The sequence below is a fragment of the Apus apus genome, chromosome 15 (assembly GCF_020740795.1).
Source record: "Apus apus isolate bApuApu2 chromosome 15, bApuApu2.pri.cur, whole genome shotgun sequence".
Classification (NCBI taxonomy): domain Eukaryota; kingdom Metazoa; phylum Chordata; class Aves; order Apodiformes; family Apodidae; genus Apus; species Apus apus.
The window spans coordinates 6,549,536-6,566,952 of NC_067296.1; the positions used below are offsets into that span (position 1 = coordinate 6,549,536).

General features: G+C 37.5%; 2 protein-coding genes across 2 annotated transcripts in view; one reads left to right on the forward strand and one right to left on the reverse strand.

Moving 5' to 3' along the window:
* ZMYND8 (zinc finger MYND-type containing 8) overlaps positions 1 to 11,637 on the reverse strand; it is a 66,390-nt gene extending 54,753 nt beyond the window's left edge. The window contains exons 1-2 of the mRNA XM_051632842.1: positions 11,566 to 11,637; positions 9,574 to 9,719 (exon numbers count right to left, since the gene is read on the reverse strand). Coding sequence (XP_051488802.1) covers positions 9,574 to 9,578 — 5 coding nt within the window. The 5' untranslated portion in view covers positions 9,579 to 9,719; positions 11,566 to 11,637. The remainder of the gene's footprint in view (positions 1 to 9,573; positions 9,720 to 11,565) is intronic.
* A 2,395-nt stretch (positions 11,638 to 14,032) lies between these two features.
* Positions 14,033 to 17,417, forward strand: part of NCOA3 (nuclear receptor coactivator 3) — an 81,504-nt gene continuing 78,119 nt past the window's right edge. The window contains exons 1-2 of the mRNA XM_051633068.1: positions 14,033 to 14,109; positions 16,175 to 16,284. The gene's annotated coding sequence lies outside the window, so the exon portion shown is untranslated. The remainder of the gene's footprint in view (positions 14,110 to 16,174; positions 16,285 to 17,417) is intronic.

The window sequence follows — 17,417 nt, forward strand, 5'->3', positions numbered from 1 at the left end:
CCATCTAGATAAAGAATTCAACAATAATTGTCTATAAAAGCAGTTTCTGAATTTTTAAAAGTAGACTGGATGCTAAAATCAGAGACATGTCTGAGAAGGCTGGTAATTTTGTAAAATATCAGAAACTCCTGGAGAATATGTTTATGCCAAGCAGGTAACTTATTTGCCCATAAGCTTAAAAGCTTTTGTGGCCAGATGCATGCCTCCATTTGTCCTTCTGAGCAATAGCTTTAAATACTTTTGGTTTACATTACTTGTTCTGGATCACAACAGTCACTTGTATTGCAGATTAAAAAGCTGATTGTGTTTGTAATATACACTGAATATCTGGTGCATTATTAAAGTTTCCCTTGAAAGCCATTTTAAGTATGCTGTGCAACTCTTTCACGTACATTTCCTTCTAAAGGAAATCTCCATTCATGTTCAATCACCTGCAAAAATACGGGGCGGGGCGGGGGGAAGGGGGAAAGCACCCTTGAGTCCTTTCCTTCAGCAGTAGCTTTTTGAAAGGGGTGCTACAGCCTCTGTTATCTTAAGGCATTAGCCCATATATTTCAACCCTTTCACCCTCAGTTGAACTAATATCTCAAAAATTTTGAACAGCTGGGAGCTGGGCTGTCGGGTATTGTGTATAAAACAGGATTTTCATTATTGTATATCTAAATCATATGCTCTATATTAAAAGCCTAACAGAATTTATTTCCGATTTAATATGCAGCTGAATAGTTTCTCAGTTACCTGGAAAGCAGCTGTGAGACATATGCAGATATACTGCATGTCAGACCAGAAACACATCCACCACGCAGTTGCACTGCACCTGTGTAACAAGTGAATTTATCCTGTCTACTCTGTGGTAAAACAGTAGTGAATCCAACTCACTGCACATGCAAGACCTGTGGCTATGGGAAGGTAGATACCCTGCAGGAGAACTAGGTACAAAATCCTGAAAGAAGCCTGTGTTTCACCAAGGGATTCTGCTGCCCAGGACTGAGGCATCCTGCATATAGCACTTACTCTGACATCTAGATCCTTCCCAAGAAAAAAGAATAAAGTCTCTACTGTTAGAGATTAATTTTTTAGAACCAGGTCTGGGTAAGTCTAAAATCTAGACCTATTATTATGGTTTCTTTTTCTCTTCTGATTTTTCACATTGTCAATAGTAATAGATTTATTATTCTTAATAGAAGAATCATTTCACAGAAGACTCCAGTACCTAAGTCTCACAGCAAATGTGTAAAGCAATGGAATTACAAACATATTGTTATTACAGTGCTTTTTCCTCTCTCCTGTGCTTATGTCTTATCACAATCAACTGCAGATTTAGACTGTATCACTCTCACTTTTAACATCTTTACTGCCCCTTCACACACTAATTTTGAAGTTTGGCTTCAGCTTTAGGGGTCTGCATATTCACACCTTTCTCCTCCCCATCTGCTGTTCCAATTGCTATATTAATCTCATTTTTGTGGCTTATCTCTCATTAGCAAGTAGTTCTTTCTTCTTCCACCACCGATGTGCAGTAAAATCACTTTCACAAAGGCTTAACGCATAGTTTCATTTTTTTTTTATATAGTTTTCATCTTTTTTTTTTAATCAGGTGCACTAGTTGAAGCATCTCACCATTCCTTCCAGCCACAGCACTCAGCTCAGTCACACTTCTAGCAGAACTGTCTGTATGGTTACACAGATAAGAGAACCAGAGAATCAAATGTTTACTGTGTTAATTTTAACCCAGGAAAGGCACCAGTTCACAATATTTCACAACCCTGGTGCCATATCAATTGTAGTGCCATGACTGAGAGAGTAGGAGTGAGCAGCTCAAGAGAATTTAAATCATTACTACCACTGAAATAAATGTTCGTGAAACTAGGTGATCAAGCATCCATGTTTCCACTGTATTTGTGTTATTAACTGTTTGCTTCATGCCCAGGTGATGCTGTAGATCTGTCCCTGTCTCTTCAATCTTACGAAAGAGAAGAAAGCAAGCCTTTGAAATATAATCACGTCTCTGAAAAGAAGCAACACAATTTCCAGCTGTGGCTTAATGTTCTGAAGCCACATGAAGGACACGCCCATAATTAGCACACATTTCACTCCCATTAACATCTGCATAAACTGTTGAATTCATTTTAGTATCTCTACAGATTTTTCATGCACTGTTGGATTTGCAGACTATTTACTAAGCCCTCCTTATCAGGTGACAGAAATGAGAACACTCCTGAAGTAATGCCACTGTAAAGTTGTTTCCAAAAGGAAGGCTTACTGTAAAGATATATTATTTACTTACATCATCAAAAAACGTAATTCTGAAAGGGCAGCAGAAGTCATGCTATATTTATTCTACTTGCCAATAGCACAATAAAATCTAAGTGTGTGTCAATTAGGTAGACAAAAAGGTCTTAACTATGTGACTAGTCTGACAGCTTTTTTATTAAATGAACTTCAGTACTTTTTTTTTAAAGCCACAATATCCTCATCTGACATTAGAGTGGACAGAAGTCAGAGCTTAGGAAATTCCAAAGTGAAGTTGTATGCAACACTTCAACCACATAAGGAGAAACAGAACAAAAGCATAGGGAAAATAGAGATAATTTGTGTTGAAGCTACTATAGGTACAAAAGAACTGAAGCAAAAAATGCCAATTCACTGTTTTACAAGACATTATTTTGACTTATTCTATAATAGTCTTGCTTAACCCTGGCTTTTAAAGATATGTGGGAACAACATTCCAGGCATTACAATACATACAGAAACAAGGTGTGATGTTACTCTGCATTTCAGAGAGTCATCAGTAACTCAGGAAATACCAAGGTATTTCTCAGAAGAAGAACAAAAAAATCTGCAAATATTTCTTAAGCAACTTTACCGCAACATCCATTCACAGGCAGAGGATAAAATTAGTACTGCGACCATTGTTTTACTATCTTTCTCTCAATCTCTCAGTTGTATTTCTCTTAAAATCAGTCAGATTCCAGACCTGCAATTTGCACATCGTTAATCTCTTCTGTGCATTTAGATAACAGTTTGCTCTTCAAGGAATGTGAGAATGTTTTTGGGAAAACAACCAATCCTAGACATTAGCACTGTGCAAACATTTAACATAGCAGAAAAGGATGATTCAGGAAAAGAAAACAAATATTTCCTAAATTGTTACAATTCTGATTTGCAGTGCATCTTCATCTTTATACACCGGCAGAAAAATACTTAAAACGCGAAAGCCAGAACTACACCAGAAATTCTAACTTTTGGATACAAATAAAAAAAATTTTCATTACCTAAATAAAGTCCGACAAAAGAGATGCTTGCAACTCACCCCACCAACATAATCTGAAGTGCATACATATTACAAATTCCTTGACCACTACTGTAGTCCCATGCTTGTAAACCTGACATAAACACTAATTCACAATTATCAATGTTTTTTAAACTTCAGATTTATTGAACTAGAGACACTTTCTGCACATACATTTCATATCCAGCTCCCAAATAAGGCCTTAGAATTTAATTAAACAAGATGTTTAAATTTTATATAAGAGACTATTGCCACTGCAAAGGGCACCATTATTACTAATCCCATTCCCAGCCACATATTCCACCTCCTTCCATAGCACTGGATTTATTTATTATGTGTAGAATTCTGCAGTGAGCCAGTTCAGTTTGCTCAATCGGCAGAAAAATAGATGCAATGGTGGGGTTAGCCTCTGCAGTCACAGAGTTAAGAGAGGGAGGGAGATTACCCCTTTCAACAGCTAGGTGCAGTCAGATCAGTTCAAATTGTGCATCCTGATTTTCCCCCAAGTCACTGCTACAAAAAGAAAATTACATACAAATATTGGCCAGTTCTGTGGACTTTTTGTTTTGATTTCTTAATGAATCTCACTCATCTAGTGTCTTGGGTAAGATTAGTTCTTTGCATTCCTGTGAGCAAAATGAATCTTTTAGCACTTAGCCTGTTCTTTGTGAGTGTCTATATTAAAACCAAAACAAAACCATAAAGCACAAGACCCCGTATATTTGCAGCAAACACTTGCGATCTACATGTGCGTGCACTTGTTTAGGAAAACTTCGATCTTGATGAACAGATAGCATAGAACACCAACATTTCAGTTTGCACCTGAAAAATGATACTGATATTTTGTCTGACAGCCCAGAAAAAACTAAGGAACTATATGATGAACCAATACTGTGGGATTTTTTTTAACTCAGCAGCTTGGTTGCATAAGGCAGGGCTATCAGTAGAAAATCTGAAATGCAGCTGTCTGTATAATTAAAAATATTAAAACTGATCCTATATAACTAAAGCATCATAATTTAAAATTGTCTTTAACATTGCTTCTATTTGCAAAGCAAATACTATAACAGGCAATTTCTAAGTAATAATTTATTTGAAAGGTAAGGTTGGAATTCCTGCTAGTTCTTTGTTTTTTAATTAAAAAAGTAATCTGCATATTTTTGTACATTATTTTGTTCTTCATGTTAAAATATGATGAAAGTTCACATAATTGTCCAACATTTAAATATTTCTTTTTTGTATAGTTCTTATAAGCACTTGGAAACAACATAAATTATTTAAAGAAAAAGCAAGTTCTAGCATGGAACTACCAGGCTTGTCCTGTAACAAATTTCAAACCTCTAGCTGTTCTACATTTGTTGTCAAAGGACAGTTTCTAAGAATGGAACACCGGACTAAACATCTGTGTGGCTTTGTATGCAGTATATCTGACCTTTTCCTCACCTATTTTTTAATTTAATCTATTGAAATAGCATTTGGGTAGTGTTCTTGATTTGGATGCTTCTATAGGATATATATTTTAAAATACACTTTATACGTACCTAAACACAGATTTTCCCTAGGTGTTCAGTAAAGAACTTAAAAATTATCTATCTCTACTTACTCAGACACATTCCAATAAAATACCCCTATTACATCAAATAACCAAATGCTGTTTTCCTTATTTTTTGTGTGGAAATTATTAGTAATAAAGTCACAGATTTGGCAGGTTTCATCCCTACACAATTCACTAACTTTGGTAGAAGTGTAGCATCCCCTAGCGCTCATTTATAGGTCATTACGTTTTTTTTAAATACTAAAATGTCGGCAAATAAAGTCATATCTAGCAAATGCTACTCAGAATAATCTTGCCATAGCAGTCAATATTCTTTTTCACATCAAGATTTTAGCCGTGAGACTTTGGTGATCTGCCTGATAACCATAAAATAGGCTGAGAGTACTCCTCAAGGAACACAGGCTTCCCTCTACCGTAGCAGCATGAAAAGCAACCAAAGAGCATGTTTAACAATATACTGGTTAGTGTCAACACCAAGACTATGGATGAGCCATCCTATACTGATCCTGGTGGCTTTTCTATCAGCAGTCACCATTCTAGGCTAGCAGAATGTCAGTCACCTAGCCAGCAGTGTTCAGTGCTTTCTTATTGAGGTAACCATGCAACAATCTGTCCTGAACTTTGATGGAAAGGAAGAGGTCACATACCTCTCATTATGCTAGGGAATAATCTTTCTCTAGCCACATGGAATGACTCAAGTGTAAATTTAATTCTAAAACGACAAAAAAGCAAATGCAAAGCATTTGAATACATTGCTAAGTCTCAGTCCAGACATATTTTTGCCATATACTTATAGTTAAATATCTAGTACTATATAAGCAAATTGTAGCACACGTGGATAAAAAGACAAAGACTGGAAGCAAACCAGTTCTTATATAGTGGAGCAGCAGAGAGAAACTACTGAGGCAATTGGGACTCCTCTACTAGAGTGTATCAAGGAATCACACTCACAATATCCACAATAAAAATACATTCAAAAGAGATCGCTGTACTCATGACAACACTTTCTGGAGAAAAGGTATACAGGCCCTCAAGACACACCTCTAATTTCAGCACAAGTTATGACGAGATTTCTTCAAAGTTCTGTCAACACCAGACCAGCCCAGGTAAAAGATAAAGTAATATCAGATTTTTAAAAGGGTTTATTTTCAGTTTCAATTACTTCTAGTAATTAGTTTTTCCTTGGCAGACTACTTAACACATTAATGCTCTAATGAAATATTAGTCTTAGCACTGCAGGGTCATCTATTTAAATGTCACTTTAATAGCTTAAAACATAAAACTAGGGTGAAATCCAGGCCCTATTATCTCCAGTGATTCCAGAGTTTCACCCAGGACATTCATCTGTGCTTTCAATGCATGGAAATTACAATCTTCCAATAAAATCTTTCCTAGGTAAATTAAAAATTATTGTGTCTAAGCCCTTCTTGTATTTAAGTTGTGAACAGTAAGAGTTAATAGACATGTTAAGTACACAGAAATACTGAAGGGAACTGGAAGAGTTTTTTCCAACTCAGTGTATTTTTCATTAGTCTGTTTTCTTGTATTACTATTACTATTTTGCAACCATCATTATTTTTTATGCAAAAGACTTTATAAAAACATTAATCTGCCCATTTAATGAATGGTAAAAACATGGAAGGGAGAATTAACTACTTTCCCTCCTGTAAATGACAAGGTGAATTCAGCATAATGACCCAAGTGATCAGCTTGGAATGTAAAGAAGGAAACCCTGGGTTGAAGAAAAGGGTGTGCATTCTGTCTTCCTTCTGAGTGCAAACATCCAAAAGCCTCTGTAAATTGTTGAGTATTTCATCAGCTGTTTTCATGGTTCCTTGGTGAATTGTAAAATGCAGGGAAAAGGCCTTAAAAACCAAGCCTTTTCACACCTTAAAGTCTATGCTACCTTTTGACAATATAACATGAAATAAATTGTTTACATTTTCTAGTTTCTAGAAAGCAATTTCTGAGGTAACGCTTTTTAATACAATAGCTTTAATCACCTGGTGAACTTGAAGACCTTTGAAGAGCTGCATATCCAGAGATACAAACTCCATTCCAAAATGGAAATATACGTTACAGTAGAAACAATACATAAATGCACAAAGATGTATGTGGAAATAGATGAGTAAATATTTATATTGCATATATCAGTTGATTAAATGATTACCATTTAAACAAGGTAAACATAAAACTAGTCAAACAATGCAGGTTTAGTGCTAAGCAGATACATATACAATGCACTGAACACTAAAACCATCAACATAAACCAATACCCAGGTTTGTGGGTGTTTTTAAATGTATAGTAAAATAGACGTTATTCATACAAGAATTTGACAGTATCTGGAGAACATACTTACTACCTTAAATAGCAAAATCCTTTCAATCTCTCAATTTCTTTCAACTATGTGGACCCCTAAAATACCTTAGAAAAAACAGCCCACCTAATGTCAACAAAGAGGCTTCTGGCAGAAATAAAAAATGTAAACATTTAGACATCAAAATCATCTTCATGCCATGCTACAATAGCAAGAAAACATTTTACAGGATCTATACATTGCAATTTTTAACTCAAAGCTTTTACTGAAACACCAATAAGAATGGTGTTTCTATTGTTATCTGAAAGCTCATTCCAACTGCTTCTTTTTAACTGTACAGTCAATACAGTAGTAGAAAGTAAACCAGAAAATAATTGTATATTAAAACCATAATCTGGCTCTTCTAAATAACCATTCTTCAAAGCAGTTATTCTACTTCTAATTTGCTGCCCCTCCTTCCCTTCTAAAAAATGTTACATGCCATGACAAAAAAACTACCTACCTTTGATTTTCTAAATATAGTCTTACAAACTAGCTTGCAATCATTTCACCACTTAAGAGGCACCCTTCTAAACAAAGAAGTGATATTAGAATGCAACCAGATTCTCAGCCTAAAAGGAGGAACCAGTCACAGCATGAAACAAAAGGTTTAATAAAACCATAGAGATATGGGAGCTTGCATTCAACATTTGATCTCTTGACAATGCACTACAGCTTTAATGGATGCAGCAGTTGTTCTAACCTGCTCTGCAAATACATTTGTTTGCTTAATAGATTATAAACAAAAACTGCAATCAGTCACCACAGAAATTGCACACCATTAAATAACAGCCAGTAATTGATTACCAGATGCAGACATTGAACTGGATTTCTACTTTAGTAGCTCCCAAACAGGGAGAGCTCTTTTTGCAACATCACATTCCATCATACTTGAAAAGTCATGGCAGTCTGGTGAAGTTCCCACTGACTGGAAAAGGGGAAACATAACCCACATTTTCAAAAGGGGAAGCAAAAAAGACCAAGGGAACTACAGGCCAGTCATTCTCACCTCTGTGCCTGGCAAGATCATGGAGCAGATCCTCCTGAAGCCTCTGCTAAGGCACATGGAAAACATAGAGATGGGTGGTTGGATCTAGATGATATTTAGGGTAACTTCCAACCCAAACCATTCCATGATTCAATGCTACAAGCATTATCCCCTTTTTCCACAATTCCATTTTTGTACTGGGAAACACTTCTATGCAAATATTAAATGCAGAGTTTAAACTCTTACAAAATAGAAGCCTGTTTTGTAGTGGTTTATTCATAGGAAAGAGAAGCAAGGAATATAATACAGAAACATATCAATCATTCATCTAGAGTCTGTAAAAATGACTGGACCATATTCTTTAGAGTTTAATCTCAGTTACTATTGTTTAACTAGACATAACAATGTTGGAGGAGAGCTTTGTGTTTTGCTTGCATTTTTTAAAAATATTTATTGTTGTTACTGGATCTTATTTTGCTTGCCATTAAATGCCAGTTGTTTAATCTGTGTGCTTAAGTTTTGCATCCAAGTAAAAAATAAGTGAAAACTTCTGATAAATGTATCTTGCACTTGGCTTTACTTCCTATGTGTTATTATCCTTCTCAAATGAAGGTGCCCCATAAACTAGAACTCCATTAGATTTAGGAAGGTTCTGCACAGGCAAAGTGCTTAGCACAAACAGAGTATTTTACAAACATATACACTGGAAATCCCTATTTTTCATATTTTGCCTTGGAAAACTTGTATCTTAAGAGACAGCCAGACAGCAAAACAAGCTCCAACATCTCAGTCCCTCACCCTTGAGTATTCCTGGGCCAAAAACAAATGAAGGAAGATCATTCTTCACTTTTTCACACCCTGACAATACTTCCTTGATTTTTTCCATATGACTACAGCTGAAGACTGCAGAGAGAAATCACCTACAGATTCTAACCTGTAAAATGCAAAGCAAGAACCTCTGGCAGATCAAAACTTGCCTACAAGTTTGCTTCACATTCCATCATTCCAATGACTGTTTACTCCAGTGTGACTTTCATAATGCTTTACTGTACTCATGCCTGTCTTGTCTGTACTTCCCAGTTTAACCTTTCTCAAGTAATCACTCCTCCCCCATGCCAAGGTCCCAAAAGAACACAATGAATGTGTTCAGCTGCCATTGCGCTGCTTACAGGGTATTGTTCTGTCCTACAGTGAATCTTCCTTCACTACTTGATCCTAAATTCTATTAGAAAGAGTATCTATGCTATTCTGGGTTTACACTGCTCAACAAAATAATAAAGAGAAAATCCCAAGCTTGAATGAACTTTTAACACACAAAAAGAAATAATACAGTCAATCTGAATGCATTTGCCTTGTGATTTTTTAAACCATGTTTACTTACCCCATGACAACGACTGGATCTTTTTTTCTTCTCTGAATTTACTCAAATTCTAATTAGCTCATCTTGTATAACAGAAGTACAAATAAAGGAGTCATTCTTAGCTGCTTCCATGTGGTCAAAGAGATGTCCAGTTGGCTTCTACAACTCTGTAAGAGACATGAATTTCATTTTGTTTCCTAGATAGTAGAACAACAAATCAACATAACTTAATAGCAGATTAATTACTGAATCCTATGCAGTTATTTTCAACTTGGTGACTTGGGACATAACTTTCTAGTTATCTGTTTATTTTATTTTCTAAATACTTAAAATTATAAACCAACAGAAAATTGGAAACATTTTTCTTAACTGGATGCTATGCTTTTTCTTTCATGCACTTACCATCTATTTACCAGAAAAATAATGAATTATGAAAATAAGAACAGCTATTTTTGCTAAGTTTCTTTGTTTAATGGATAGGACAATGGAAATGACACAGTCGGCTCTATGTGAAATGAACCTAAAACACAGGAAATGGGGAATCAAAGAGATAAAAAATCCTTACGGTCTTTAAACCTGGAAATAACAGACACAGAATTATAAACCAGGCAGGAAAGTAGGTGGCCAGAAAAATAAGTGGGTTGTCCTAATATAAGTCCATCTAGTTATCTGTTCCCATATTTTATATAATATAAACTCTGAAGAAATACATGAAAAAAACAAGTATAAGTAATAGAAGTATGTGACTTCACAGGCCTCTTTTTATACTCATCAACACTTCTTTAAGAAACAGATTTCATTTATTTTCCAAGGACAAAGTTCAGCACACTAGAGATTTATAAAAAAATATAATTCACATAGTAAGCAAAAGGGGTCACCTCACTACCTTAACATGATGCTGTGATCAGCTGTCAGAGGATGAAGAACAGAACCTGACCACAGGATTTTAAAAAGTAAAATTGTTGTCTGCAACATTACACTTTTCCCCCCCCCTTGCCTCCTACACACCATGTTTTACTGCAAAAATAGGTTCAAGCCTTTTGTTGATTGAAATAATCAGTTTAGACAACTGTGATCTCCTCTGAGTGTACAACATATGTCTATATTAAAAATTTAAGCTCAGACATAAGAGCAGAAGTCACTGCGTATTTCCTGAAACATGCACTTGAACACTAGTTTAATATTACTATAAATTATCATATTTGATTGTCTCATTTTATCTCATGGTCTAAATCTTCAGGTTTCACAACCAGCAAATCTGCCTCAAAACTCATTTTGCTGAAGTTGCGTAATAACTAGACTTATTATGAGTTATGTATTAAAACTTCCCTTGTCCTGACGAAAGCATGCACCTATGTAAGTGAGTAGCAAATAACAGAAGATGCCTAGTCTTAAATTTCTTTAGTTTGTTTTTTTTCAACATAAAAACTTCAGTGTTACTAGTCTGGAACTAAGCAGAACGTTTAAGAAAGCAAATTCAGACATACTAGAAGTAGTTTCAGTGAGCATTAAGTATTTAATTATCAACAGGTAGCAAAACTACTTCACAGCTGAACTGAATTTCAGGGCCCGTTGTGCAGCTGGACCCAGGCAGGTCCTCTCCTCACTCCACACACCTGAGGCCAAGCTCAGCACAGCAGGGGACACACCAAGTTACCAAATGAAACATAATTTCCAACCCTATTCTCAGAGGTGCTGTGCCTTCACTTAATTTTTAAAAATAAATTGGCTTCCCCCCCGGAATTCCAGCTAGAGCCAGCAGATAGCCAAATGTCCACACTCTTGGGAGTTCAAAGCACTCTGAATCCCCTTTTTCTCCATTTTAACGGGGGCAGAAATAGAAAAAATAAATCAAATGTATAGTTCCTCATCAGCTGTTTCTTGTCTAGCCGCAGGTAAGGGAGCACGGGAACTGCAGACACTTCCCAACACCCAGACGGGCCGCAATGCTGGCGACTGGAGAAAAGCGGACTGACCAACATGCCTTGTGGCCTTTACAAGAACAATAGCTACCTGACCCTGGAGCTGCGACGACCACAGCCTCCCCAGAGAGCAGCCCGCAGCGAAACGGCCGGGCCCCCGGGCTGTGGCGGCGGGCGGGCCCCCCAGCGCCAGCCCGCCCGCGGCACGAGGCCGGGCCCGCCCGCCCCGCGGCGCCGCCTCAGGAGAAACCCCGCCCCCCCGCGCACGGGATTGGCAGAGGCTCCTGTCACTCACGTCGCGCCCCGTCTCCCGCCGCAGGCGCTCAACCGGCCCTCAAGCACCGCCTACCTTGGAGACCGCGTTGCCAGGCCGCCTCACGATTAGTTGCCGGTGATGTCAATCATAGGAGATCTTTATTTTGATTGGTCAGGACTTGGAAGGGGGTGGGCCTTTTGAGCCGGCGGTAATTGCCGTGTGTGAAGTGACGTGAGGGGCAGGGAGCGAGGCTGGTCCCCTCGGTGGGGCTGGGTCCTGTCACTGTCATGAGGTTCCTCAGGAAAACAACCGCTCTGGCGGTGCTGAGACATGAGTTCTTCGTTCAGAACCATGCGGATCCCGCATCATGCCCTGTGATGGGCCTCCTGCTAGGGCTCATGTGTGAGGTACTGGGTGGGGTGAGGGAGCCGGTGGCTGCCGGGTCGAGCAGCACCTGGTCCTGCTGAGGTGCAGCCGCGGTGCTCTTGGCTTCCCGCTCTGGAGGTTCCCCGGTTACATCCCTCCTGTTCGCTTCAGCCTCTGCTGCAACCCCTCCGGCTCCATCTGCCTTTTCCCTTCTTCCCTACAGTGTTATGTCCCTGCTTCTCTATCCCGAGGCCTAACTCCATGACACTGCTGGGGCACCTTACCTTCCGTGTCTTGGCTGTCTTCCCGAGTCCAGCAACTTTGGCTTCTTTCTGTCCTGTCCCAGCTCACGTGCTCCCCAGTGGCTTCTCGACTGAGTTGGCATTGCCAGCTCCAACTCTCACTATGCCCCTCTCTTATCCTCTTCTGTCAGATTGCTGCTCTTCACTTGTCTGGTTTTCCTTATTCTCTGCATAGGTTTCATTCCTAGCACATAACTTCTTGCAGAGTTAGTTGAAACTTTCAATCTGATTTAATTTAGAGAGCCTTTTAACTTTCAAAATAAATAAAAGCCATTTAAACTTCTAAACACTTTAAAATGTTATTTAGTAGAACAGTGAGTAATTTGATCCTTAGCTAAAAGGACATAATTCAAGTCCTGACCTCATGCAGCAAATGTCAAAGGATTTGTCACAAGGTGTGCTTCCACACTTGTGGGAGATGGATAACACTTTTGGGACCTCTTTGATTTAAATCATGTGTGGGAGAACATTTGTTGATGGCATAATCTAGCATTTAGAAGCCCTATTGTGATCCATCCTTTTTGTCTTTGACAAAAATGCAAATAGACCTTGGTTCAGTGGTGGACTTGGTAGTGTTAACAGTTGGATAAGGATCATTTCCAACCTAAATGGTTCTATGAGTCTATGATATTTTTAGTGATATTTCCTCAATTTATTAATGGTATAAACCATTGAATCTTTCAGTCAGTATAATTTTCATATAAATCCCTACCGTATTTCATAAATTCTCCTATTCTGTTTTAGACCATTACAATTTTTCTTCTTCTATATAAAGACACACCATGTAAAGAATATCAAACACATTGAAGAAGAACTCCAAAATAACATCACAGGAGCTAGCAAAGGACAACTTTTAATTAAATGACATAGATTATTACCAGAAAGATACAGGAAAATATGATAGTTGGGGAAAGACTAATTTCCACCTAGCTCAAAAAATGTCTGATAGGAGATGCCATGGAGTTCTAAAACCTTGAGTTATTTTGAGCAGGTAAATAGCAAATTTCTGTTTGCTGTTTCTCATAATATAGAATAGTCAGTTTTCATGTAGTAGCATGTAAATTGAGCACAAGAAGGATATAAAATATGGAGATTTTGTAGAAGTAATTTCTGCAAAACTACGGATTTAGATTTAATTCCTGGGGGTTCAGTCCGTCAGTGGCTAATAACACAATGGTCTAAATGCAAGTTAGACCTCAGGAAGTCACTAAGATTCCCATGGAATCTGGAAGAAATTATGTTGGTAAGACTGCTCTGTATTTCCCCTGTTTTTAATATTCTTCATGAAACATCTGTCGCTCCTGTATGTAGGACACTAGACTTGGAAACAACTTCTGTCTGATTCCTTTTCATATCAACTTTGTACAAAGTTCTTAAACTTTTTACATACTTAACTCCAAATTAATTTCAACTGAAGCATTATTATAATAATCATCATTATTATTATTACTACTACAACTACTACTATTACTTTTAATTATCCTGATCTAATTTCTCACATTTTTTTTCAGGTGAAGTAAAATTGCAGCTAACTTTGTCAATGGAGCAGCAAAATTAGACGGTAGAGCATCGGCAAGAATAAGAAAATCAAAATCAGTATGATATACAAGCTAATATCTGAAGACAACATTTGACAGAAGGCTGTGACTTAAAAAATGGACACTGCAAAGCTATTATTTGGATGTCTTACTATTTCAATGGACACTATCAGGTTGTATTTTTAATATATTTTTGTTCATAACCCTATATTTATGACAAGACCATCTTTGATCTACCTTAATCCAGTAGTGCTCTCCAAATTGCACTTTAACAATGAAAACAGATGAATCAGATTGAACTTCTCGTTCTGTGATCAGAAGTTATTACATTTCTGTAATAATTGCATCACAGACATTTCAAAAGGCTTCAATATAAACATGAGACAGTAAAGATGCAAATTGTGTGCCTTCAGAAAAATGTTAAGACTGCCTGCTGGATTTTGTAGTGGATTGTGGTGTCTTGTATGTGGAAGGAGTGGGGGGAAGAAAAGTAGGCAACTAATCTGTAATATAATCTTAGCCCTTCTGAAATAAAAGACACAGCTTCAAAATATTTCTAAATTATCTCATGCTTGCAATCACGTGTCAGATTTTTTTCCTTCTTTCCTCTTTTTCCTTCAGTTTATCACTGACACATCTTAACCTTCTGAATCTCCTCAAAAGATGTTCAAGGGAGGTGCTCAGACAATATTGCAATGAATGTTTCACCAAGCATAATCTAAAGGGTTTTTTTTCTTTCATAACCTGTAGATGATTATTTTAGTCTGACTCAAGGGTTTTATATCTATGAAGGTATTAATTTTCTCCTTATATGAGCACTTTATCTGGATATGATTTTAATATTAATATGATTATATTATAAAAATATTAATGGCATTTAAAAAAATAACCCTAATAGATCTGAGGCTGGTATCACACTGTTGGGTAAGTTTCATGAACACACTTTTATTATTTGCCAAACTTTCTCCCTGTGCAAATAGATTGTAGGAGTATTACATTAATTCATGTAAGCCTGAAAATGTTTACTGTAGAACTAGAATACATTTGCTAATATTTTTCATAAACTTGTATAATAAGGAATGCCTTATTCAATACAGGTATCATCTTTTGAGCAGTTTGGGTGAGATTTCCTTGGCCTTCAAGTATTTCTTAGGATGCTGCTCACAAGACAATGCTTTTTTTGAGTGGGAATGAGGAGTGAGGAAAGTAGAGCTCGGATTAAAATTATGAATTCACAGGAGTACTTGCTTAGATGCATTTTAAGCAACTACTTTATTTTTCAAATTTACAAGACTAAGGTGATTCTGAGCTTCTCTCTGCAACTACTTTTTGAACCCTTTTACACCACTTAAATTAACATTTGTTGGTTTGTTTCATGGTTAGAAAAAACTGCCACACTCAGAGGTTGTTCCCGTGTATTGAGCACAATATTTTATAGGGAAGGTATGAGACCCAGGTCATCAAGTGCCTGGTGCCTGCCAGTTTCTTTGGAATCACTGACAGGGTTATTGCCACAATAAAAATGAATGGCAGTGTCCGAAAAGTGAGCTATGGGTCTCTTCCTTAGTCTGTGCTTCCATTGTTGTTTTTTTTCACTGAGAACATGTTGGGATCACATTGGATTTAATTAGTATGTTAAATCCATTCAGCTTAAAGTTAAGTATGTACCTTGTGTACATCTTTGGCCAAATTTTTAATACATTTAGGCTGCTAAAGAATGCTTTAAAAGGAATATGCACCAGTAGGTGGAGCAAATAGATAAAAATGTTAAATGTTTCAGTTCTACAGCTATATTTAATATGATCACCCTTTAGACAATTAAAAAAATTTGGGGAGTCTTATTAATGTTTGTAGAGCATCAAATATCAATGAGAAATGAAAGCACTTTATCACCGTATCCTTCATTCTACAAAGTCAGAGCTAACTTTGAAGTTACCTGTTTATGATTGCTACAACAGAAACCAGAGGTTAAAAGGGGGGGGAAAAAGATACACAATATTTACATTCTGTTGGCACAGGATGTTCTGTATCAGTCTGGAGTGTAAGGTGTCCTAGATGCAATTTAAGTAAAATGATAAGACCTGTTGTCTAAATGGAGGAAATATGAATAATAGTCAGTTTGCGCAAATAGAAAACCCACAACTAAAGTCCCATGTTACCACTGCCTCTCATTAACCTAGTCCTCCCTGTCTACCTCCCTTGGTTTTTCCCTGATAAATGTTCTGTTATAATTCATAGTGGAAGAGAACAACCTGCAGAAAAGGATTACCTGGAATGGAAGAAATGGAATTTTTAAAAAGCAGACCTCACGGTTTCAGGAAATTCAACAGGACCTCCTTCCTCTTAAGGTATTGTAACATCATGAACTCTTTTCTGTTGGGATCACATGACAGGGAATCTGTCTCTACCAGTTGGTTAAATCCGAGTTCACAAGTGCAGACAGACATTTCTAGTTGGCAAGTTCTTGTGTAGGGTAACAACAAGGAAAATCTGTGGAGCTTGTTTTTCCAGAACTTTAATTTCTTTTATAACTGGATTTTTTTGGTTTCTAATGCTTGTTTCAGACACAGCTGGAGGCTCAAGTTGTGCCAGTAACTTGTTCATAGGGGCCCAGCACTAGTTTGATGTGTTTTTTCATTTGGGAGTTACTAGAAGGTATACTTAATGGCTTTACTTGTCTGTCCATCCTGAGTACTAGTTGTGGCCATGGTCCTGTAATGAGCTCTGTATGAACGGCTTGGCAGGACTCAAGTTCATGCCTTTTCAGTATTTCACACTTTATAAATTTACAAATTAAAAAGAACATTTTTATATGGCTGCTTTATGAGTACCTAAAACTGAGGTGTACTGTGTTCACACATGCTGTTCTAGTCTGCAAAGTTTTAAATACTTGTCCTGAAAAAGTTTATGAAAATAGTATTTATGCAAGCAAATTGTGGCATCAGAGGCTTATTTTCTACAAGCCCCTAGTCCTTCATATCCCTGCCTTGCTCTTTTACAAGCAGTAAGTGAATGGCTGAGTTAGTTTGAAAACCACCTTTGACAAGGCACATGGAGAGTAACTGAAGCTATGAAGTTATGTTCTTTTTATCTTTTATCCCAACCTGTTTGCGTTTTATTACATTTGCCTAAACAGACTGCTTTTTCTCCTTATTGAAATGGAAAAAACGCTGCTTGGTGTAGCAGATGCTCCACAAACACGACTTAGCTGTAACTTTCACCTCAGTGTTGTGATTGAGTGCTGCGTGCAGGGCTGATACCTTGCTGTATTTTAATCCTTCTCGCATATTATAGCGTTCTTTAATACTTACTGTATTGCTGCGACTCTCCATAGACCACTCAGAGCTTAGTGCTTGATACCAGGCACGGCGAGTGCCAGCCTCGCGGTGAACCGAGGGGCCTCTGCGAGCCCTGAGTGGGGCCTGGCATGGGAAACTCCCCATGGGAGCGGCGGCTCAGGGAACGGTCCCGCTCATGCGGG